The 24,145-nt window shown below is 49.6% G+C and overlaps 2 protein-coding genes across 3 annotated transcripts; both read left to right on the top strand.

The window, feature by feature from the left end:
• The first annotated feature begins 23 nt into the window (after window positions 1-23).
• On the top strand, window positions 24-17,348 carry MTF1 (metal regulatory transcription factor 1). 2 transcript variants are annotated; one of them, XM_066335267.1, is made up of 11 exons: window positions 24-99; window positions 388-852; window positions 5,129-5,367; window positions 6,612-6,743; window positions 7,255-7,328; window positions 7,851-7,984; window positions 8,504-8,581; window positions 9,268-9,370; window positions 9,887-10,443; window positions 11,256-11,322; window positions 11,421-17,348. In XM_066335267.1, exons 2-11 carry the CDS (start codon window positions 439-441, stop codon window positions 11,813-11,815), a joined length of 2,193 nt encoding a protein of 730 aa, XP_066191364.1. In that variant the 5' UTR covers window positions 24-99; window positions 388-438; the 3' UTR covers window positions 11,816-17,348. The 2 variants fall into 2 exon arrangements, with proteins under 2 accessions (XP_066191364.1, XP_066191363.1); XM_066335266.1 differs by having other exon boundaries at window positions 9,884-10,443.
• A 1,156-nt stretch (window positions 17,349-18,504) lies between these two features.
• YRDC (yrdC N6-threonylcarbamoyltransferase domain containing) lies at window positions 18,505-20,456 on the top strand. The gene is made up of 5 exons (XM_066335154.1): window positions 18,505-18,956; window positions 19,100-19,214; window positions 19,512-19,631; window positions 19,786-19,928; window positions 20,264-20,456. The coding sequence occupies exons 1-5, from the start codon at window positions 18,505-18,507 to the stop codon at window positions 20,325-20,327; spliced, it is 894 nt and encodes a 297-aa protein (XP_066191251.1). The 3' UTR covers window positions 20,328-20,456.
• Window positions 20,457-24,145: the final 3,689 nt, after the last annotated feature.

Below are 24,145 nucleotides of genomic sequence, written 5' to 3'. Positions count from 1 at the left end.
CGCGGCGCTCCCGGCGTGCCGCGCGCGGCCGGAAGCGGAAGTGGGGTCGCGGCGATCATGGTGCCGCTGGGGCGGGGAAGGAGCCGCCGCCGGCACCCGGTGAGCGGGCGGGGGTGAGTGGGATGAGGGAATGGAGGAAGGACGGGCCGAACCGAGCCGGGGCAGCGCGGCTCGCGCAGGCACCCTTAGTGGCTCTTCGCGGGAGCGGGCGGGGTGGGGGTAGTGCCTTGCTCGGGGCGGGACCGCGGCGTTCGGCCCGGCCCGGCCCGGCCCGGCCCCGCCGCCACCGGCCGCCCTGGGGCTGTGCCTGCGAGCGGAACGGGGCCCGGACCGGGCCGGCCCAGCCGCCTGACCCACCCCCCCCCCGCGCCCGTCCTTGTGTTGCAGATGAGCCGTTCCGGCCGGAGCTCCCGGTAGCGCGGCGAGAGGCGCGGAGCCATGGGCGAGAACAGTCCCGAGGGCAACGCCATCTACTATGAAGCGGAGGAAGACGACTTAGCCCAAGATGAAAATATGATGAGGTTTGCTGACAAAAACGGGCTGGTGTCCTCCTCGTCCGGGACGGTTTATGACAGGACAACTGTGCTCATTGAGCAGGACCACAGTGTGCTGGAAGATGAGGAGGATGAAGGACAGTGTGGTGATCACTTGCCTTTTTTACCCGAGGGTCATGAAGAAGGATTTCATTTAATAGCAGATCATGAAGGGATGTCACAGGGTTATGTGCAACATATTATTTCTCCAGATCAGATTCATCTAACAATAAATCCTGGTTCAACTCCCATGCCAAGAAACATCGAAGGAGCAACACTCACTTTGCAGTCTGAGTGCCCAGAAACCAAGCGTAAGGAAGTGAGTAAATGTGATTCTGGGTTTTGTGCACCTTAAAGGCTTTGAAAATGGCCTTTCCCAAGGCTGTTTTTCAGGAGAGGGGCAGTAGTTTTGCTCATTTTGGAGGGGGTTTATGCAACAGAGTGAATCACCCTGCACTAAGTCTGCTCTCATTGTCGTGCTGGGGAGAAACGTGTCCCAGCAGAGCTGCTAGGCCCATCCCTCTTCCCTCTGCCACCACCTGCTGCCCCAGGACCCTGCCAGAAAGCACTTTGTGACACTGGATGGCAGGAGGGTGTGGCACTGACACGTGTTTGTGTCAGTGATGTGTGTAATTTTAATGATCTTCAGGTTTTCTGCTGGTCAGGAGGGGTTTTTTTTGTGAGTTCAGAGGCAGCTGGAACAACCTGAGCTGTTGCTCTGGGATTGGCCACTTTCTCAAGAAAAGCACATTCAGGTCACAGTCAAGGGCCAGGCCATTGCTGGGAGCTGGAGTACCAAATGTGAGATGACAAATTTTAAAGTATTTGTAGTTTTACTGCGTCACAGGGAGGCTGTGAGAGGAAGAGGGATGCTTTAAGCTGCCATCTGATGTATTTTGCAAGCTCAGGTCAGCTTGCATGGTTAAAATGGAGTTTACTCTTAATTCTGTTTCCCTAATGAATTCTGTGTGGATGCATAGTGGGGAGGGCTTGTCTTGGGACTCTTCTTTTTGGGTGCAAGAGCAAAGGGAAGTTGACTGTGACACCAGCTCAGGCACAGCTTATTGCTCCTGTTTTGGCCTGCCTGAGGTATGTGAGGGGTGATGGGTGCAGGTGTCTGTGCCAGTGTCAGCCCTGGCTGTGACACTGAGTCCTGTCCCTCAGCACAGAACTGTCACCATCGTGGCTCAGGAAATGGGGCTGAGGGGGGTCAGCTCTGCAGCTGGGGAACTTCTGGACTGAGGTGTGTTCAGAGAGCCTGTTTGAGTCTCTTTCTCTGGTTATTCAAGTTATCAACTGCTCCAGCCTGGAACTGCTGCAGGATTTCACTTTTTCTCCTCTTTTTGGGGCTCTGAGCAACTCCCAGAGCAGGGGCTAGGAGCTAAACAGGGTCAGTGGCTGTGTGTGCAATTAAATCCATTTTTTCACCCATGTGTTTTAGAGAAGGTTTGTAAGACATGGAATTTCCTGGTGAAATGCTTTATATGAATGCATTTTCCATTTCTGGAATTAATTTCACCAGAACAGAGGGCAGTGATACCATAATGTGGAAGCAGTGGCACTGAGCACATGTGCAAGGGCTTTTTGCTGTTTCAGAGGTCTGATGAGTTGTCTGGAGGTGAGGAGAGGAAAGCTCTAAAGCTCCCAAACATCTGGGTCACCTCTGAAAATCAGCAGCTCTGTTCTTTGGTACTTCCAAAACGTTTACAAGCGTTTTAACACTTGAGATAATTGTTTTAAAGTCTTAGATTTTCAGGTCAGCGTTAGACATTATGAAGCTAAAAAGGAGGTTTTGCACTTTAGTTATCTTTGGATTCTTTTAAATTCTGTTATATCTCTCACTGTAACTGTGTTGGTTAGAACAAACATGATTACACTTTCCTATTTTAAATTCAGTTATTCTTTGTTCAGAGATGACACAGAAAATGTAGCCATTTAGGGGCAACGTGGTAAGCTCAGGAAGAGTTAAAGGCAAACAGAGCAGTTACTGTAGACTTTGAACCAGGGTGTGAGGCTCTGCTTCCTCCAGCCCCGTTGGCTATTGCACAATGAGTTCCCATTTCTGAGGTAAATGCTGGATCACGTCTCTTCCAGCGTCCCCTGGCAGAGGCAGCAGCTCACTGTCCCTGGCCAAAAGCCACAGCCTTTGTCCTCAAAGTCCCTGGGCCCTGTCCTGCCTGCCCAGGCCTTGGCCTCTGTGCCTTGTTTGTTTTCTGTTGTGCTTGGGTGCTGTGGCAGCCTGGAGCTCCTGCTGCTGTCTCTGTGAGGCTTTCAAATCAGCCTCTGGTGGTTTTGTGTGTACGAGCAGCGTGTCGATGTGGTGATGTGAGAAGAGAATTAAATGCTGTGGTGCTTCACAGGAAGGTTTGTTTTGCTCAGGACGTGGTGGTGATATTGCTGCTGCCTGTGGTGTGCTGGGAAGGATTTGTGAAATAAAGATTTGGCCTTTGAGGGAGGGGGAGTGCTGCAAGGCCATTGTCACAGTTCAGGCCATTAAACTGATGTTGTTACTGCCACCTTCCCTTACACACAGGCAGTGACAGCTGGGAACCAAACAGCTTAATCTGTAATCAATACTGTCCTTTTTCTTCTAGACCTAGATGTAAATACCTAGAAAGCTTAACAGATTACCTCCCTTGATTTTCAGGTAGTTCCTGCCTGTGTCAGATCCCTTGTGTGCCGCGGGGAATGTTTTATAAAAGTGTTAATTTCCAGCTGCCTTAAAGCTGTCACAGGGAACATTTACTTCAGCACTGATACAGGAATTGTACTGGATCTGGGGATCCTGGGGGAGGATGATGTACCCTCCTCATGCAATAAAATGTGCTGTCTGATGTTGGTGTGTTACTGCTCTGTGTGTTGTGCCTGCCTCAGCACAACCAGACTTCCTAACTGCACTGTAACCATGCTGCAGTTCTTTAGTGGTAATTTCTGCCTGATTTGAACTGTAAATTAAGGCCAAATTGCTTAGAGTGAAATTACTGTTCTCTTCTCTGAGAATGCTGAGTGACTAGTTGAAAATGTGAAGGGATGAATTCCTTTCTTCCCGTGGCAGGTGGGAGCTCAGCCATGCCCAGGAAAACCAGGCACCAGCTCACCTAACAGAGACTGAGGAACACAAAATGTTTCCCCTTCCTCCTCCTTCCCCAGCTTTCTATTTCTGTACATGGTCTGGGATATCCCTGGATCAGTCAGGGTCAGCTGTCCTGGCTGTGTCCCCTCCCCACTCCCTGTGCACCCCCAGCCCCTTGCTGGTAGGGCAGAAGGAGAAAGGACTAAAAAATTCCATCTCTGTATCATCAGCCCTGTGTCAGCCCCAAATCCAGAACATGCTCTACACGAGTGAAGAAAACAAGCTCTATCACAGCCAAACCCAGCACATTGTGGCATTTCTGTGCCTTGGGTAAAGGTCACTTGTATGTCTCACAGGAGGGTTTAATGTTCTCCAAATATGAAGGTTTTATTGAGGCAGGGTGAAGGTGAATGCCAGCCTTTTGTGGGAGCAACAAGAGACCATGGATTGAGATACACAAAAGATCTATTCAGCTTTACAGAATTTTCTTAAAGGGGTCCTGATGGCATTTTTGTCCCCTACAAAACAGGTTGGGAGTAACCAAGAAACTGTTTCTCTTTCTAGAACCTGATTTGGAGCTGGTGTGACTTGCCAAGTCCTCTCTTGGGCTCCTCCATCACCTTTAGGTGTTGAGGTTTCTGAACTTTAACAGTCAAATGAAAGCTTCAGTCTGGTAATTAAATGGTGGAGGATAACTTTATTCAGGCAGATCAGGAGGTGTATTCCTTTTGCTTCACAAGAGAGGATGAGATTTCATTGGGTGTTACCACTTGCACACTGGAGGCTTCTAAACGATCTCTTGTGCCTGTTGCAGAAGTACCAAATCTAGTTCCATGTGAAATTGTCCTGGGGAATCTCAATGGCTTATGGAGAAATCTGTGACACCTTAATTGGGGTGTCCTTGTGACCAAGTGTGATCCATTACACTTGAGGCCCTGACTGTTGGAGTAGGACAGAAGGAAAGGGCAAGGCTCAGTTAAGGCTGTTTTGGGATAAAGGGAAGTAATCAATGGACTGGTGGTTAGACCATGGGAGATGGTAAAAACTGTTTTGCTCAAGGTGTTGATGGGAATTCAGCACGCAGAGCAGTGGGATTGAGCATTGTGACAGTGCATTTTCCTTTGTCTCCCTGCTCCACAAATAAGTAGTTCTGCAGGAAGCATCAAGCTGAAGTGCAGGTGCTACACATGCAGGTAGCGCAAGGTTTGATAACACCTCAGTGTTCTTTCCAACTGTATTATCAGATTTTTAGCTAGAAAAATTTTGGATTATGTTTTTTCCTTCTCCCCCTTTTGTTAGATTCCTGTTCTGCAAGGCCAGCTGCTTTCCCATGTGCCACTCCTTCCTCACAGAGCACAGCAGAAATGTTGTCAGAGAATTAAGCAGCAGCAAATATTCTGGGGGAACTTTGGGGTCAAAATCTGTTGCATTGTCTTTGATGTCTGGCTGCATCAAAGCACTGCACCCATATCTGGACTCCAGAAATTATTGAAAATAATAAATGCAGAATTTTGTCCTTCAGGTGAAGCGCTACCAGTGCACCTTTGAGGGCTGTCCCCGCACCTACAGCACCGCTGGCAACCTGCGCACGCACCAGAAAACCCACCGCGGGGAGTACACCTTTGTCTGCAACCAGGAGGGCTGTGGCAAGGCCTTCCTCACCTCCTACAGCCTCAAAATCCACGTCAGGGTGCACACCAAGGAGAAACCCTTTGAGTGTGATGTGCAGGGCTGTGAGAAGGCCTTCAACACACTGTACAGGTGAGAGGGTGTTTAACACACTGTATAGGTGAGAGGGTGTTTAACACACTGTGCAAGTGAGAGGATGTTTAACACACTGTGCAAGTGAGAGGGTGTTTAACACACTGTGCAAGTGAGAGGGTGTTTAACACACTGTGCAGGTGAGGGGTGTTTAACACACTGTGCAGGTGAGGGGTGTTTAACACACTGTGCAGGTGAAGGGTGTTCGACACACTGTACAGGTGAGGGGTGTTTGACACACTGTGCAGGTGAGAGGGTGTTTAACACACTGTGCAGGTGAGGGGTGTTTAACACACTGTGCAGGTGAGGGGTGTTTAACACACTGTGCAGGTGAGGGGTGTTTAACACACTGTACAGGTGAGAGGGTGTTTAACACACTGTGCAGGTGAAGGGTGTTCGACACACTGTACAGGTGAGGGGTGTTTGACACACTGTGCAGGTGAGAGGGTGTTTGACACACTGTGCAGGTGAGAGGGTGTTTGACACACTGTGCAGGTGAGAGGGTGTTTGACACACTGTGCAGGTGAGAGGGTGTTTGACACACTGTGCAGGTGAGAGGGTGTTTGACACACTGTGCAGGTGAGAGGGTGTTTAACACACTGTGCAGGTGAGAGGGTGTTTAACACACTGTGCAGGTGAGGGGTGTTTAACACTAAAGGTGAGAGAGTGTTCAACACTGTACAGGTGAGAAAGTGTTCAACATACTGTACAAGTGAGGAGTGTTCAACATTGTGCAGGTGAGGGATGTTTAACCCTGTACAGATGAGAGAGTTTTCAACATCGTACAGGTGAGAGGTATTCAACACTGTACAGGTGAGAGAGTTTTCAACACTACAGGTGAGAAGGCTCTGGCAAGTTTCCTTTTATGTATTGCTGTTGCTGTTCTGCAAGTTGCATCTCCTTTGTGTTTGAATACAATTGTTTTGCTTCTTCCATGTATAGGTATGAATATAAACCCCTCAAGTGTGGCAATGCTGTCCAAAGGGTAGGATGACAGAACTGTGGTGACTTCTTTATATTCCAATAGCACTGAAGGTGGTGCATGAACACAGGGGTCTCTCAGACTTGTTGGAGAGTTTTGGAACTGGTAGCAGTCACTTCCACAGGCTCATTACCTTCTTCTGAGGATATATTAAGCCTTTGATCCTATCCTGCACTTCTGAAAGAATGACTTGCTTGCCTCAGGCCAGAGCTGTCTTATCCTACCAGTCCTAAGAGGGATTTTTTTGGACATGTTTTTTTAGGTTGAAAGCACATCAAAGGCTTCACACAGGGAAAACATTTAACTGTGAATCAGAAGGCTGCAGCAAATACTTCACAACGCACAGTGACCTGAGGAAGCACATTCGAACACACACAGGAGAAAAGCCATTTCGGTGAGTTCTGTGGCTTACCTGGCTTCTGGGGCTCAGGCAGTGAGGCACCCGTGCCAAAGAGCAGCTCTTACTGCTCTGAATGGACTGGTGTTCAGAGAAATGAGTGAAGGTGGCTGGCTGGCATTGGAGCATGTTTGTTCTCCAGCTCCCACAGCTGCCTTTAACAGTGGCTGCAGTGATTGTCCTAAAAGCCAAGAATAGTTAAGGTAGTTTTTTAAACATAGACCTACGCCATGATGAGCATCTTTTAAAACACATTGCTGCTCTCTGCTGGGATGCAATGTGTATTCCATGAAGGAATCCCACAAATACTGCCATCATGCTTGGATTTTAAAGTCCTACTCAGAGCCCTGCTGTGATGTGTGTAGCAGGCAGAGCAGCTGCTGGGAGATACCTGATTGCTAACAGAGCTTAGCTTAGCTTTGGGCCTGCTTTTTAGAGTCCTGGGACTATTGCAAAGCATGATTTAAGGTTGTAGCTGATGCTGATTCTTCTGTGGTGTCTCATTCAGGTGTGAGCATGATGGCTGTGGGAAGGCTTTTGCTGCAAGCCACCACCTCAAAACACATGTTAGAACACATACTGGTAAGTTCTATGTTATTTTTAAAAACTTTTCTTTAGTTGAGCTTGTTCATTTTATATTAACTCTCAGAATTCTAATGTGATTTATAGTTTCATATAATACGGGAGTGACACTGAGCTGAGTGGCTCAGGTGACGTGTGAGGGAGGGGATAGCATCCAGAGAGACCTTGGCAGGTTTTTGCCCATGTGAACCTCACGAGTTTAAAAAGGCCAAATGCAAACTCCTGCATGATGCCAACCCAAATTTTCCATTTATGCAGTTATATTTATGCTTGACAAATCTTGAATTCAGTGAATGTGTTTTCACAAATGTATCAGTGATGATGCATAACAATTAAATATTGTGTTGTGTGTCAGTTCCCATGGTGAAATGGAAGCACTCACCTGCAGGACTCCCAGGAATACTGAATGTGTGAAGGGGCATTCAACATTTTGTTTGTATGAAACACTGCTCACCCAGGTGCTTTAAAAGTGTGTGACAGGATGTTTTTAAGCCTGTTAAATGTGTCCTGTGCTGCCTCTAGGGGAGAAACCCTTCTTCTGTCCCAGCAACGGTTGTGAGAAGACTTTCAGTACCCAGTACAGTCTCAAGAGTCACATGAAAGGTCATGAGAAGGGACATACCTATAATGCACTTCCCAATAACAATGTGTCTGAGGTTAGTAGCACTTCTGCTTAATGCTCCTGTGTTAGATGGATAGAAACCATACCTTGAGGAAAAATAATTTGATCTGCAGCTTGTTCTTAAGGTGTAGCATTTAAGACTGGGATTTTCAAACTCACTTTGCCACATGTGCATGTGGGCAGTTGTGTCCATTAGGGTTTCCTCGTGTGTGCTTCAGCTGGAATTAATATTGTGGGGTAAACATGTGAAGTAAAATAGATACTAACTAAAAATACATACTGGGAAGGTTTAATTTTTTTTTTTTATTTTCTAAAAGTTTATTTGTTCCTATGCTATTATAAAATTCTGGGTTATATGACTTTTTGGAAGTACTTTGACAGACATGTTAAGAATTCTTGATACCTGCTAAATCCTTTGCTTAAAAATCTTGCTCCTTTGATTTTAGAACAGAGATCTGGGTCCCATATAAGCAGAGGACTCTCAGAAGTAATTTAAAACATCCCTGACATTCTTCCTTTAAAATATAATTCAAACTGTTTTTGTTTTTCACAGGATACAAGTCACTCACTTTGTCTGAGTGATTTAAGCCTCATATCAACAGATTCAGAATTGCGGGAGAACTCTAATCCAGTGAGTTACTGTCCTGGAATTGCCTCATCCTCATTTGAGTTCTGATTTTGTCCTCCAAAATGTGCTTAGTTCAACCTGCTGTAGAAAGCTCTGCTTCTGATTTTACCAGAACAGTGTCCTTGCTTCTTGATAAGTGTTGACTGAGCTTAGATTTTACACAGAGGAAAATGAGATGCTGAGGAGACTGTTCTTTGAGGAGATGTTGTTCTTTGTACTGAGCAGGGTGCAGCTCTGGTGTGTATTCTGCTCCTCAAGCAGTGTGGGAGACTAGAATTGCATAGTTCAGGATACAGTCTAAACAGAGCTAATTTTTTTTGCTCTAGAAAAGGTTCTGCAAGCAGCCAGTTAATATCTGTTTCTAATGGAGTACTGCAAGAAATAAGGGTTAAAGAAACTGTGGATGCAGAAAAATAAGGGTTAAACAAAGTGTGAATGCAGAGGAATATATTTTACTTTTGAAGCAGTTAACTTATTTTTGTAGAGGTTTGCTCATTATGTTGTTAAATTTGGTTACAGGCAATAAAAACTAGGTGTGAATTTATAGCATGGAAGATTTATGTGTGTTGCCATTCCTGAAGGTGGCTGGTTCTTTTGGAGGAGTGTTTCTGACACTGCTTGACTTGGGTTTGTGGACACCTGAGGTACAACATTGTCTGATGTCTTCCTCTTTGTTTTCTGTTTGTCAGACACATGGGCAGGACCTCAGTACAATCTCACCAGCAAGCATCTTTGAGTCTATGTTTCAGAGCCCAGACCACACTGCAAATCAGGATGACTCTCAGCAGACAGGTACCAGTTGTAGCTGCACTGCTATTTTAAGAGAATTTTTTCACAGCTCTGCATGCGTGTACTGAATCCAGCATTTCATAACTCTAAGAAGCAAAAAGAACTTTAACTTCAGTGTTGGAATTCACTGGTGTTGGGCTGCGTGGTGTTCACAGATGGTGAGTGACAGGGGAGGTGACCAGCACTCTGTCCTGCAGTACTGGAGCTCTCAAGCAGCCCACATCATCCTGTTTCCAAATTTCCTTCTTGAAGTTGCTGCACAACCTGGCTGATAAAAGGCTCATTAGAGAGAGCTGATGAGCCTGATCAGACTCAGTGTAGAGCCTGGTGTTACAAACTTCCTGAATTTGTCGCTACTTTCAGATTTCCTTGTCTAGGATTGTTTTTGAGCACTAGTGATGGTAATGCTTTACTTGGCAAAAAATCCATCAGCAAGCCGATAAGTTCATTGAAAAAGCACTTCATTCAGACTCGACGAGAAGGGATGTATTTCTCTTTTCTCTGTTTCTCTTTCAGCAGCTCCCTTGATTGAAGGGTTTAACGGCGACGCGGACTCGGTGGCTGCGGTCCCGCCCCCAGCAGCAGACGCAGCCTCCTTGTCCCTCCCCTTGGTCCTGCAGCTCGGCCTCCCTGAGCCCGCCCAGGCAGCGCTGCAAGCCTCGGCAGCCCCCGCCGCTCCCTCCTCCAGAGCGCCCAGCTCACAGCCAGCTGCGTTTGGGAACCCTGCAACTGTTTTACAATCCCCAGAAGTGCCTGTTCCTCACAGCACACCGTTTGCGGGCGGTCACCAGGACTTCCTGCAGCACACCCAGCCTCCTCAGCAGCCCATGGTGCAGGGACTGTCAGTGGTTGCTGGGGCTCCTGCCCCCACAGCCCCCAGTGCAGCTGAGCCCCTGCCAGCTGTGGTTCAGACTGTGCCTGTTGGTGCAAACCCTGTTTTGACCAGTAACCCCACTATAACCATTACACCTTCTCCAAGCACCGCCATTCTGCAGTCCAGCATTGTCATGGGAGAGCAGAACTTACAATGGATCTTAAACGGTGCCACTGGCTCCCCACAAAGCCAAGAACAAATGGTCAGTACATCCAGGAGGGCTTTGGAACAGCTTGGACCATTCCTACTAAAGCTTTTGCTTTTGAAAAGGGAGGGGGTTAAACCTGTAAGATAAACCCCAGGATGCAGTGTGGTATAATTCTTGTTGTGTTAATGTGTATACACATCAGCAGTGCAGCCCCTGGAATAGACAGGGAGATAAGCAGAGCAGAGAAACCAGGGTGCAGAAAGATCTTTCTTCCTTCTTTCTCCTCGTGGTGGACTTCTGCCAGCAGGTAACTGTGTGTTTATCCAGCACAGGGCACCACCAGTCCTGGAGATACACATGGGCCTTAATATATTACTTTAATGCATAGAAGCACAAAAGACTCTATATAAAGGTTGTATTTAGGCATTTTGTAATCTCTGTCTCTACCTAAATTTGACTGATAATGAGAAGAGTTTTAATGAAAAGAGAAAGTTTGTGGTTTTCCAGTAAATCTGGATAGCTGAAACTTCAGGGGTTTTCTCTTTGACAGTACTGGTGGCACTTCAGGCTCTCAGCTGTAGGTGGACACGAGTGAGTGGCTGCAGGTACAGGCAGTGGGAGCACACAGAGCAGTGTTTAAGAATTCAGTTATTGGATTGTCAAAACCCACAGGCTCAGTTTGCCAGCAAATAATGCAGAGGATGTTATGCCTGATATTTAGGACCACTGAAACAATACTTTGAGCCCAGTTTTCCTGTGTGTCTCTTTGGAATATGTATATAGCTGTTTAGAATTTGAACAATATTAATTTGATTCGAGTCAATTCACACTTTTTTCTTTTTTTTTTCTTTCTTTTTTCTTTAAAGCCACAAGTTCCAAAAGTAGTAGAAAAGGTGTTTTTTACCACTGCATTACCAGTAGCTGGTAACACAGGTAAGCGTGACACTGAACTAATTCAACCAAGCTGATTTCTCTCTCCCTGCTGTGAAATTATGTAGTTCCATTGTGTTTTGTCTTTGTTTCACCTTCAGGAAACCCCGTTCAGCAGATTGGTCTCAGCGTTCCTGTTATTATTATAAAGCAGGAGGAGGCCTGCCAGTGCCAGTGTGCCTGCCGAGACTCTGCCAAGGACAAAGCCACCTCCACCGTTAAGAAGGAATGTTCCTCGCCTGATTCAAAAACTTTGGAGCAGCCAGCTTCCCAGCTGCAGCCTCAGACCTTTCCTCCCTCCTCTGCTCCTCCTCCTTGTGGGCAGAGCAGTCAGATAGTTAACCCTTCAGACTCCCAGACTGAAACATTAAGTGCCATGGATGTATCGGACTTCCTGTCCCTCCAAAGCCCTGAAACCCCGTCTAATATAATTCCAATCGAAGCACTACTGCAGGGTGAGGAAGAAATTGGTTTGAATAGCAGCTTCTCTAAGTGAAGATGTTCCAGATTTTTCCTTTGCACCTGGAGGGTAAAACCCTTCTCCTTAGAAGCAGAAACTGAAGGATCGATTCTTATTCCTTCCTCTTTGGAAGTTTTGTGGCTTATTTCTGCTTCACGGATGTCATCTTAGTCACGTCCCAGGTACATCCACCTTTGAGATTCTATCTTTAAAAAAGAAAAGGTAAAAAAAAAAAAAAAAAAAAAAAAGAAATAGCTAAGTTATATATGAACTGTTTTGGCTGCACTGTCTGTCACTTTTGCTTGTCATATGTGAACACAGAAGTTAAGGTTACTCGTGTGCAAAATGATTTTTAAAAGGAAAAGGGGGGTTACTTTGTCTCCAATTGCACATCACTTACTTTTGGGATTAAGGTACTGGCAGCAAGTGGGTCTTTGTTACAACTTCTTGGGTCTCTAGTTTTCTCCTGTCTCTGATGTCTCTACTAACCATGCACTAAAGGGGAGCCCAGGAAAGGAGGCTGCAGGGGAGGAAATGGCATAGCTGGGGAGAGGGTTTATCTGCAGTGGGATTTGAAGGCGATTGTCACATACCTGATGAGGAGCTGGTGCCTGGTTTTGCTGTGTACTTAAGCTCTTACTAAAGCCTCCAGGAGCTTTGGGGGTGTTCATTTCAGCAGGGCACAGGTATTCTGTGCCCCTAATAGATCTGTTCATTTAATTCCACTAGGGCTCAAGTGTGTTGCAGACACTGTATCACAACATGGAAGCACAGTTGGAGCCGCTGCTGGCTCTGGCTCCAGAGTCTGTTTTCTGGGCCTCTCCAAAGGGTACAGTGAGTCCCAGGTGTGGTCAGGTTGGTGCCTGCTGCTCTTTTGATTTCTTAGGCTCTGTTCAGCAACAAAGTCATCATCCTAACCCTGGGACTGTTCAATCAGGAGCACGGTGCCTTTGCTGGTTACTCTCATCTTTTGTGAAGAACAGCCCTTAAGAAAATTTTGAGAAAGATTCAACATAAATTCAGTTTGAATTCAGTGAGTCTGTCCTTCAGTTCTCCACACGTGCTTCTTTTTGGGTTTTTTTTTCCAGTGAGCTATATAATTTCTGCCTGACTCTGCCTCCAGCCTACTGCAATGCCAGCTTTTTGTGCACGGGGCTATTTCTTGACTAAAAGATGTTACTCGACAGAATAGTTTTTCATATCAAACTGAGAGTCTATATTCTAACCTACTCAGGGTAAATCAAATCCAAACCCTCCCTTCCACCAAAAAGCCTGTAATGTTGCAATAAATGCAGTCTCATTCTAAATGGTTTATTTATGCTGCATTATTTTAAAAGATGTAATTTTATAGTTTTTATCCATCTTTCTGGCTTTGGCTGTCAGTCTTCTTGTGTTAAAGGAAAGAATATTAAATAGTCTTTATTCAGTTTACAGTGTTGTCATTAGTGAGATACAAAGATAATGACTGTAAGCCAATTAGTGGGGAGTGTCCCTGCACTCAGTTTAGGAATGCAAACTGTAGTGGATAGAGATCTTTCACTCTTGGTGTTTGATCAGAGCTGCTCTCTGCATCCCTGGGGAGGGGAGAGCCCTGTGAGTGCTGCCTGGTGATCAGCAGGTGTTTGATCCTCCTGTCACACGCTCAGTGTGGCCTGACCATCACTGGGACTGAGAGCACAACCCCTCGTGCTGTTCCCCTGAGAATGCACTGCCCAGGCGTGGCTGGAAGGGACTGAAGGGAGCTGGCCTTCCCCTCCTGGCCAGCTCCTTCTGGGGAAGTGCAGAGGGGACAGAACCATGTCCTGTGAGGGCAGAGGGTTTGCCAGGAACACTCTGTGCCTGGGACATGCTGTGTGTCTGTGCTGGGGCAGAGAGCTGGCTGTTGGCAGCTGCAGGGATGATAAACTCCAGGGCTGGCCACACGTGCTGGTGGTGTTTCCTCTGGGAGTGTGGCAGGGCTGTTGTGGCAGGGCTGTAAGTCCTGCAGCAACAAGGTTTGGCATCCGCAAAACTTATTAACAAAGCATTTCTTGTTTTGTTGCTGTAATGGCAATCCTTGGAGGGCAGTGAGGTAGTGGTCTCTTTGCTTTTCTCCTACAGCTTCATTTTGTGCTGCAGTTGGGTTGCATGGCAGCAAGAACTGCTTTGAACACACAAAACACAGTCCCAAGCCTGCATGGTTGGGATTGGCCTTGCAGAGGAGTCTCCTGCCAGCCACTGTGCATAGAGCTCCACTTTAGGGAGGGGAGTGAGCACTGCCTGGAGCTGTGTGGGGGTCCCTGGTGCCTCTCTGGCCTCAGGCATTTTCTTTGGTGAAGTGCAGCTGTGGTGTTGGAGGGTGGGTGGGTGTGGATGTGTGCCTGTGGGATCTGCTGATGCAGGAGTGTGAAGATTCTCCAGGAGTTGTGGGGGTTACCTCTGATGGGGGACAAGGGTCCCAGATGTGGCCCGCACTGTGACAGCTGGGCAACTTAGCAACTGCTTCTGAGCCTTCACAGCCTTCAGGGAGGCTTTTTTACTTTTGCTACTTATGACTTAGTCAAAAACACGCTTCTGGTTGGACCAGAGAGCATCTTCAGAAACTCTTTTGTGACCGAAATGAGTAGAAGAAGCTACCAAAGTCTCTGGATTGGGAAGCTCAATGTGGAGCTGCAGTGATGGGCAGCAGTGCCCAGGGTCAATCTCTGCTGTTTCTCTTCACAGTTACTGGGTTTTGTTGTTGTTGTTGTTGTTGTTGTGTTCCAGGAAAAGCACTATGTCCTGCTGATTCTTTGGTGCATTGGGTTTGCCAGTGCCCTCTTACACATGCATCAGGCAGGCTGCAATTCAGGTGGAACTGGTTAGAGCTTGTACTGAGGCAGGAGCATGTGATTCTGTGAGCACACAGGCTGTGCATCCACTGCATTTCACAGGTGTGTGCTTTTGTTGTTTGTCCTCCATCTGCTTTCCAGAGTGTTTGTGCTGCGTGTGTCTGAGATGTTTTCACATTTGCATCATCCCCAGTAGTGTGTGATCAGACTGTGCTCCAGGGCAGTCTGTGCCATGCTGGGATGGGAGGAGATCCAAGGGCAGCTGCAGCAAAGCCCTGAGATTCTGCAAGGCCAGAGATTTTTTCCTGTCCTCTCCTTGCTGCCCCAGCATTTAGCATATTCACTATTATTCCATGGTTATAAAAGGGAGAGTTTCTGCCCTTACAGATGTGGTGAGACATTGGATTCCCAGAGAAGGGTTAATGTGCTGGAGCCTCTGGGAACAGCATGCCTGCCTCCACAAAGTCTGCACAAACCCCTTGAATTATCAGTCAGAGGGCAGAACTGCACTGCTCTAGGTCACCTGTTTTGTGCTAGTGGGGGTTTACTTGGTCACTCATAGTTTCTAGATGGGTGTAGAAGCTTAAACATGTGGAAGGGGTCAAGTTACTGACTTTGGTGGCTTTGGTCGCCAAGCAAGCAGACTTGGTGTGCAGCTGAAGGTTGGAGAAATTGCTTTTTGTGCTTGTAGGTGGGGGGTGGGGGGCTGGGGTAGAAAATCAGCACTGATTGAATGCTGGTACTGATTTACATGGGACAAAGTACGAGTTGGACACTTGTGTAGTGCTGAGTGTGCCCAGGAAGACAAGTTCGCAGAACCTCATACTGGTATCTAAAATGCACTTTAGGTTATTTTATCTTTAACCCAATTGCTGCAATTTCTTTTGTATATACTTTCACAAAGTTTATTTTTGCTCTGAGTAAAAGTTAACAGGGGTGTGCAAAGATGAGCACTTAACTTGGTGCAATACCTGTAGCTAAAGATCTTTGTCCTGCGTGGTCTGTGTGTGTCTGTCTGACAGAACAGGTGTGCTGGGTGCTGTGCTGCCCTTCCCCCCGTGCCCCAGACAAATTATGCATCGTTAGCAAACGTCCAATCTATGCAAATAACCCTCTGAGAGCACTGTGCTTCAGCAGCCTTTTCTCTCACGCTTTCTGGGGGCTGCTTGTCGCTCCTGTTGGACATGCTGTGTCCCTTGGCGTGTGTCCTTCTTCCCCTGTCCCCGTCCTGTCACCCACGTGGGAACACAAAGTGACGAGCTGCTTTCAAACAGGCATGTTGCACCTTTGAAATTTGTCCTCAAGATGGTTTCTGATGTCCTGTTACTGCCTTATTTCTTGAGGGTGGCATGGCCGTGTAGCCATCCACAACGATGTCCTTGCTCTGCAGCGACGCTGTGACGTGTTTACAGCGCTCCCACTCCGGGAGAAACTGGGCTCAGAGCTGGAGCCAGCCTTGGCACGGAGCTGCAGGGGGAGCTGAGCCCAGCCTAGCTGTCCTTGGAGCTGATTGCAGATGAGCAGCTGTTGCTGGGGTGTTGCTGAGGTGAGGCAGCAGGTCAGTGGGGCAGAGCAGCTCTGGTGTCACGTCCTTGCTGCCACCGCTGGCTGGGTGACACCAGGCAAGGCACAGGACCTGGCACTGCCTCGGATCCTCCCCACCGCATGAGGACAGGGTGTTTGCTGTCTCCAAAATGGTTTGAGATCTGTGGGGGATAAGTTCCTGGCAGGAGTTACCTGAGCTAGCTGGGCAGAACTGTTGGGAGTCAGTTTGGACTGTAAGACAAAAAAAGAGCATGTCTTTAATAAACCCTATGGATTTCTGACTGCAGAGTTTTTAATTGTATACTATTTTTTTTTCCGTAACATATTTTGGAAGCAATGTCAAGTTTTTATAAATGTTACCTGTAGTCAATTCTCATGGACAGGGCTGAACTTTTAACTTTTTTGTGTCTTGTCTTGATATCTATCACATGTTCTAGAAGTTGGATTCTGTGTCTGCACTGAGAAATGCAAATTAAACTGGATATTTATGTAGTAGTGTACATAGTCTAAGTGTGTGTTTTTGGAACTAGGTGAAACCCCACACCATGCTGCAGTGGTGTGCAAGCTGGCCAAAATTTGGTTCATTATGCAGTGTACACTTTCTCAAATAAATGCAGTTTCTACTTTTTTCTTAAAAAAAAAAAAAGTTTTTTTCACATGACCTTTCCCAGCAGACTCGAGGGTGTGTTTGCAGTGCTGTAGTTGCAGTCGCTGGTGTTCCTGGTTTGTGACTCTTGTCCTCCCTCTGCTCAGGCTGACCCTGCTCTGTTTTGCCTCTCCCAGCCCAAACCCCAGCCTGGCTCCACGCCGGGGGCAGCTCCAGCTCCAGCTGAGCTCTGGGGGCTGGGGGGCTGCACTGCCTGGGGCTTTGGACACAGCTGAACTAAACCCCAGTTTCTCAAGAATGTGTGTATGGTGATAAAGGAATTTATTTAACTCTGAAACGTGGGAACAAATGTGCTTACATTGAGCAATGTGAAGATGTTAGTTACAGGTACAGTACTTCCAAAGGAAGAGCATCTCCAAAACCCAAAAGAGTAAATATGAATTTGTATTTTTTGAAGAATGTGAAAATAATGGTGTTTGCTTAATTGCTCATTTTGTATGAAGTTAATATTGTACTTTGAAATATCTGCAAAGAAGTGGAAATTAACCTTTTTGGAATTGAAAGCAATATTAATACTAATGGAATCCTAATTAAATGCTTATTTAAACATTGTGTTATAATAGTTTTTCCTGAGAGTATTCAGTGGGAGAGGAGTGTGAGCATCCTGCCCTGTCCCCTAAGGAAGAAGAATTCCAACCCTGAAAGGCAGAGTTTGCCTTTTCACCCTGCTCCTTCACCCAGCGCTGGCCCCGCTCGGCAGCTCTGGTGCTGTGCGGTGTGGCTGGGAGCTGGAGCCCAGCACTGAGGCTTCTCCCGTCGCAGAGCTGGTTCCTGCTCCAGGGCCGGCGGCGCACGGACCGACCGCTGCGGGGTTTGTGGCCCGGGAAGGACCAGCCTTGGGCACAGCCGGGCGCTGGGGCCGCGCCTCCTCCTCAGAGCACCCGGGGGAGGGATGTGGAGATACAGACCCGGCCCGTCTCGCTTTATTTTGGAGTGTAAATTTAATGCGATAATAAGGCACGAGACGCAGCGAGCTCCAAGGCCACGGCGGGGGAGCGCTGCCGTCAGCGGGCGCTGTGCTCCCCCGGCACCGCCCGGAGCCCCGAAGCCCCGCTCCGTTCCGCGGGGCCGATCCTGGCTGCCGCCGCCGGGGCTCCTCAGGGCCCCTCGCCGCCCGCCGGGCCGGGGCTCAGCGCCGCCCGCAGCGCAGCCAGCGCCGCCCGCAGCTCCTCGCAGGCGGCCATGCGGGACCGCAGCTGCCGCTGCCGGACCTCCAGCAGCTCCCGCAGCCTCCGCGGGTCGTTCGGAACCTGCGGGGAGACGGCGGGGTCACGGCCGGCTCCGCGGGGACCCCCGGAGCCCGCGATCCCGCTTGGCTCTCCCGTTCCTCCCCTTTCCCCCCGTCCGTATCCTCGGATCCCCCTCGGCCCTCCCGTTCCCTCCGTTCCTGCCCTTTCCTGCCCCGGGCCCCCTCGGTTCTCCCGTTCCCTCCGTTCCTGCCCTTTCCTGCCCCGGGCCCCCTCGGTTCTCCCGTTCCCTCCGTTCCTGCCCTTTCCTGCCCCGGGCCCCCTCGGTTCTCCCGTTCCCTCCGTTCCTGCCCTTTCCTGCCCCGGGCCCCCTCGGTTCTCCCGTTCCCTCCGCACCCGCCGCTCTCCCGCCGGCTCCGTCCGCCCCGCGCGCGGCTGCTGCGCTCCCCCGGTCACCATGGGAACTGCGGCCCCGCCCCTCCGTTACGTCACAGCCCAGCGCCGGAAGTGACGCGCATGGCGCGAGCCGCGCGGGTGCTGGCGCTGGCGCGGGCGGCGGAGAGAGCGGCGGGGCCGGGCCCGGGCCGTGCCCGCCTGGTGCTGCTGCCGCCCGGCAGCGGGGCCCGGCCCGGCCCGCGGGGTGCGCGCGGGGAACCAGCGGAGGGAGGAGGATGGGCCGGCACCGAGAACGCCGCAGTGGAGCCGGGCCGGGCCGCACCGGAGGGCGGAGGCCCCGGGCGGTGGCGGCAGGAGCCGGGCCGCCCCGCTGACGGCTGGAGGGAGGTGGTGGCGGCCGCGGCCGCTGCCCTGCAGGCGGGCGGGCTGGTGGCGGTGCCCACGGACACGGTGTACGGCGTGGCCTGCCTGGCCCAGGACTCGGCCGCCGTGCGCAGCATCTACAGCCTGAAGGGGCGGAACGGCGCCAAGCCGCTCGCCATCTGCCTCGGGGACGTGGAGCGGCTCTACAGGTGCGCCCGGGGATCCCGGCGGGGTGCGGCCGCTCCGCTCGCCCCACGGAAGGGCTGAGCTGGCCGTGCCGGAGCGGCCCGAGGTCCGGTGGCCCGGGCCACACCGTGTGCGCGCCCTGATCCGGCTGTCTCTGGCCCTGCAGGTACTGCCACGTCAATGTACCCGACGAGCTGCTGCGGGACTTGCTCCCGGGACCAGTGACCCTGGTCTTAGAGCGTTCAGAGGAGCTGAATAAAGACTTGAATCCCTTCACATCGGTAGGTCATGGCTACGGGATTGATCCCGGGAGGGAAGGGGCTGGTTTTGTGCTGCTGCTGTAACATTTGTCCTTAGCTCTCCCTAAAAGTGGTCCCTGTGTTGTCCTGCTCCCTGTGAGTGACCTGGATGTGGCATAAACCGATGTTAGAGCCTGAGTTAAGTCTTGTGTTATTGTTGGTTCAGCAGCTGTAGATCTGTCATTTCTCTAGGGTTTCAGCTCTAAGTCAGGAGAGCTTTAGGCAATGCAGAATTAAAACCAGTTTCTGTGTGTAAAACCCTCCTCTCCTTCCCTGCAGCTGGTTGGTGTTCGCATTCCAGACCATCCCTTCATGAGAGACCTGGCACAGGCCTGCCCAGGACCCCTGGCTTTGACAAGTGCCAACATCAGCTCCCAGGGCAGCACCCTGACCGTGTTGGTGAGGTTCTTTCATCCCTCAGGAGTGCCCCAGGCTCTCTCAGCTGAACTCAGCTTTAGCAGTAAACCAAGGGTTGCTCTGCTGCTGTGTTTTTATTTTATTGAAATGATACTCAGACAGCTGTCAGGACTGTTAACCCCCAGCTCTTTTGCAGGAATTCCAGGACTTGTGGCCTCAGCTGTCCTTGGTGATTGATGGAGGCCCCATAGGAGACATCCAGAGCCCAGAGTGTCGCTTGGGGTCAACTGTGGTTGACTTATCTGTGTCAGGGAAATTCTCCATCATCCGGCCTGGCTGGTGAGTGCAGCTGGGGCTTTTCCTTTGCTTTAAATGATACAAAGCTTTTGGGGAGGGGTGGGTCCTGCATGACTCTGCTTTGGTTTGCTCTGCTTCTTTTTCCACAGCAGTTCCACCTTCCCATTAATGTTAACCTAGTTGTGAGCACACACAGAAATCCTCAGGAGCTCTCAGATTCTCCTTTCTCACAGCTTCTGTGTGAAGCTGTATTTTCTGGAGTTCATGCTCTCCTTGGCTCTAAGTGCAATCCTGTGTCTTGCTGATTGCTTTTCCCCAGAAAATGCAGTTTTAATGCTCCAGACCCTTTGTTCTGATGGCTCTGTTTCTCCCTGCAGTGCTCTAACGCCCACAGTTGAAATCCTGAAGAAGAAGTATGGCTTGATACCAGAATCTTCCTAACCCTTGGGACTGGGAGCTGTTTGAGCTGGGCACTGTGTGCCTGTTCACTCAGGAGTGGGTGATCCTGGCCTTGTTTAATAAGGTCGATGGGTTATGTCAAGGTAAATAAAGAAAAGATTTAAAAAGAAAGACTGGAAAACCCTTTCTGACCTCTTTGTGGTGCTGTACCATTCCCAAATGTCTGTTTTGTTATATATTTTGTTTTCATCAGGCTTTGTGAATACAGTGATTATGGAAGTTAAACTGTTGTCAGGATGGTGTGGGGAAGGCTCTGTGTGCTCCACTCACTTCTGTGTGCTCCCCATGTGCCATCTGCACTGGACAGCAGACATGGAGTAGGGGGGTTTGGAGCTTTTAGGGTGTTACAGCTGTTCTCTGGCTGCTTTTCTCTGTTCTAGATGTGATCAAAACCTTCTACTCAGATGAAACAGCCAGTGCTTCTGAAAATTCCCACTGTTCAGATAACCCAGGCTAGAACTGCTCAGAGCAACCTGCTTCCTCCTAATGCAGAGATTGAAATTAGCTCTTGGTGTGATGATCTTCCTTCCTCTAAATATAGAAGGAAGAAATGTAGAATTCTCTCTTGAGTTTGCTCTGAAATGGTGCTAAGCTGAAGTAAACAGGGAATGGATGAAAGTGTCCACTGGTACTGATCATGGATGGAAAAGTGAAGTCACTGGGAAGCAAAGAGGGGACAGTGTGGGGTGTGGAGTGCCAGGGACCCCAGCAGAGCCAGGATCCTGTCCCTGGGTGGAGCAGCTCTGCTGGAGTCCCCTGGGACATGTGTGGAGTGCCAGGGCCACCCCTCTGACTGCACCAGCCCTTGCACAGCCTGTGCTGGGTTTTTCCCAATGTCATGAGGGCCGTGGAGGAGTTTTCTTTGCTGCTCACAAGCAGCTCTGTCGTAGCACTGCTGATGGATTGCCCTGCACACACAGCTGTCCCCAGAGTCATTGCCTGCTGCTTCTGCTGTGAAATTCCCAAAGCACCAGGCTGGGTGAGTTACTGTCATTTGCACAGTGGGTGTGTGTTCTCTGGCTGCTTTCCCTTCCCTGCATTTCTGCTCTTCCCCAGTCAAGTGTCCTGGGGGATGGAGGGGCTGAGGGAAATCAGAGGGTTCATTTCCTTTGTCCTGTCTGCCTGTCCCCACAGTGCTGGGGGGCACTGCTCTGAGCAGAGGGTCTGGTGTAGCAAAGGGGGCAGAGTGGGGCCCTGGGGGTCCCCCTGGGGGTCAGTGGATCTGGGCAGGTGGCTCTGCACATCTCCCAGCTCACACCAGAGCCAGAATTGCCCTGGTGCCCCCACTCCTGCAAGGGTGTAAGGGCTGTTTGGGTAACTGTGCACTGTAACCTCCCAGCACAGTGAGCAATTTCCCTGCTGGATTTGCACAGTGAGCAATTTCCCTGCCTCTTTCCTCAGCTCATCAGCTGTTCATTGGTCCTTGCTGGGCTCCTCCAGTGCTCATCCATCACTCACACCCACCATCCACTGCCCAAACATTTCCTGTTTTCCAAATCATACATTTCCCTGCTCAGACAAGCAGATCTTGCAGCATGGATCACTGGGAGCAGCTGTGCCCCTGCCTGGAGTCCTGATTTCCTGCCTGAGATGTTTTGGTTTTCTGAAATTCTTTTCTTAGGGAATTTTTTGTAAACAAGAAAAATGTTTTTGTGACTGGACCTATGTTTTCATTCCTTTTCCTAGGAGGGATTTCTTCTTGATGTCCCTCTGGTCTGACCAATGTGATTGAAGAGGTTTTGCTTTTGTTTCACCAGTCGAATTAGTCTGTGTAAAATAGTATTAAAAGGGAGCCACATCCCAAAATCAGAGAAGTCATTTTCAGCCTTCTGAAGTTCAGATTGTGTGTTGTTGTGGTGTAAAACAGCATCACCTACCCTCTGTGCTGGCACAGGCCCATGGCTCTGCCCTTCCCCAGGAAGGGCTCCTTCCCTGCTACAGTTCTGGTTTCTTTATCTCTGTTGAGGTCAGGGTGAACATGGGAAATATGGATTTGAGTTCAGACTTGGATGTTTATTATTTCTTAGTTATTTACAGACTTACAAGGCATGAGCTCTAACTAGCAAGTTAGAGAAACAAGGTAAAATGGAGAGCTTCTAACTCTTTCCAGGGCTATTTAAGTGATAATTACCCCATAAGGAGGTGACACCTATATTATTTATACTTTTGACCCAATAGTGGCCACCCACAGCCCGCAATGCAAACCTTTTTCACTCAGTTACAGAAAACCACCCAAACCCATGAAGAAGAAGTTAAAGAGGAAGGACTTAGACAAAGCCTCAAGTCCTCCATCTTGGCTCACACACATTAATTACTATATATTAAAATCTTAAATCCAAGTTTTTCACCCTGTGAGATCTCACAACACCTGTGCTATCACACAGTCCTGGGAGCTTGTTCCATGGCCTCAGGTCAAATGTGGTGCCTGCCTGAGGGTCAGCACCCCTCAGCTCAGAAAGGCTGAAATTTTCAGCCTCCAGGGTCCCAGCACTTCCCTACAGCTGCGTGGGCAGTGATGCTCCCCAAGGTGAGGCACAGCCCTGGGGAAAAGCCTCTGTTTGGCCTGGAGTGGCATTTGTGAACAGCTGAGATGGGCAGAAAACAGGAGAAATGTGTCACCATCCTCTGCTCATGGCTCATTCCCTGCTGTTCAGTGTCCCTGCAAGTGACAGATTTATTTGTACCCCCAGCATCACAAGGGTGAGCTGTGCATCAGGCATGGGTGAAAGGGCTGGTGCTGCTGTTCCCTTGCAGGAACTGCAGGCACTATAAATTCTCTCTTTCCCCTGGCTCCTGGCTGCCTGTGGGGCCCTGTGCTGTCACCATGATGTGCTTGGCTCCAGCTGAGGTGACAAGCCTGTGGATCAGCACTGGGGCACTGCCAGCACCTCTGGAAGCTGCTGGCACGGAGCAAACCTGGGATTTGTTGCTTGTTCAGGTGTCCTTGGTACTTCCCACCCTGCTGCTCCACTGAGTGACTGCAGAGGCCTGTGTGCTGTGAGCAGGGGCCGTGGTGGGACCTGAGTCACCAGGACACGGTGACCTGGCTGCTGGGACACGGTGAAAATACCCCCCCAGCCCAGCCAGGACAGGGGGATCAGACACAGCTTCTGCTGGAGTGGGGGGGGACCTCTGGAAATATGTAGGCAGGACTATAAACACCTTCCTAAACCTGCTCACAGACCAGGGTGACCCTGGTGTTCGCAGCCCTTGTGGAAATCACGTCTGGTGTGAGCAGCCCAGAGCAGGAGATACATGGTTTGCATTTTAATTAGCACTTGCCCTGCAAACAAAAATGCAGCTGTAGAACCTCTCCAGCAGAGCCAGTTCAAACTTGTGGAGCAATGGCTCAAAGGAGCAGCAGCAGGCCAGGCTGCCTGGGCCAGGGTTGGTGTTGGAGGTGAAGCTGCTGGGTGTCTGACCCTTCCCAGCCCTCCTGGAGCTGCTGGAAGTGCTGCTGTCTGAGGCATCCAAGAGCCATAAGCAGGGAGAGGTTTTCCTCCATCACTGCAACCAGAGATCTGTGATGCTGCTGCTACTGCCCCTGTTCTGCTTCCCAATACAATGGAAACCAGAACTCGGGCTAATTAAGCTGGAAACACAAAATTGCAATTTGCAGCTGATTAATTCTTTCAAACAATATTTATGTTAATCTTCTTCTGGTTTATTTTCTGGTAATGCCTTGGCTATGAGATAGTCCAGTGCTTGGGGAGATGCTTCCAGATGAAGGCCAGCCTGCCCTGCCAGATGCTGGGAGCTCAGAGTGAGGGTTTTTCACAGGATACTAATTTAAGGAATTC

Source organism: Sylvia atricapilla, chromosome 24 (assembly GCF_009819655.1).
Source record: "Sylvia atricapilla isolate bSylAtr1 chromosome 24, bSylAtr1.pri, whole genome shotgun sequence".
NCBI classification, from domain to species: domain Eukaryota; kingdom Metazoa; phylum Chordata; class Aves; order Passeriformes; family Sylviidae; genus Sylvia; species Sylvia atricapilla.
This window is presented reverse-complemented; position numbering and strand designations above follow the sequence as displayed.

Excerpts from the sequence above, each read along its gene's own strand:
- MTF1 (XM_066335266.1), top strand. The coding sequence starts at position 439 with ATGGGCGAGAACAGTCCCGAGGGCAACGCCATCTACTATGAAGCGGAG. Across the intron at positions 9,371-9,883 it reads GGATGACTCTCAGCAGACAG|CAGCTCCCTTGATTGAAGGG; the intron begins GTACCAGTTGTA and ends TTTCTCTTTCAG. Across the intron at positions 10,444-11,255 it reads CACAAAGCCAAGAACAAATG|CCACAAGTTCCAAAAGTAGT; the intron begins GTCAGTACATCC and ends TTTTCTTTAAAG.
- YRDC (XM_066335154.1), top strand. The coding sequence starts at position 18,505 with ATGGCGCGAGCCGCGCGGGTGCTGGCGCTGGCGCGGGCGGCGGAGAGA. Across the intron at positions 19,632-19,785 it reads GCAGCACCCTGACCGTGTTG|GAATTCCAGGACTTGTGGCC; the intron begins GTGAGGTTCTTT and ends GCTCTTTTGCAG. Across the intron at positions 19,929-20,263 it reads TCCATCATCCGGCCTGGCTG|TGCTCTAACGCCCACAGTTG; the intron begins GTGAGTGCAGCT and ends TTCTCCCTGCAG.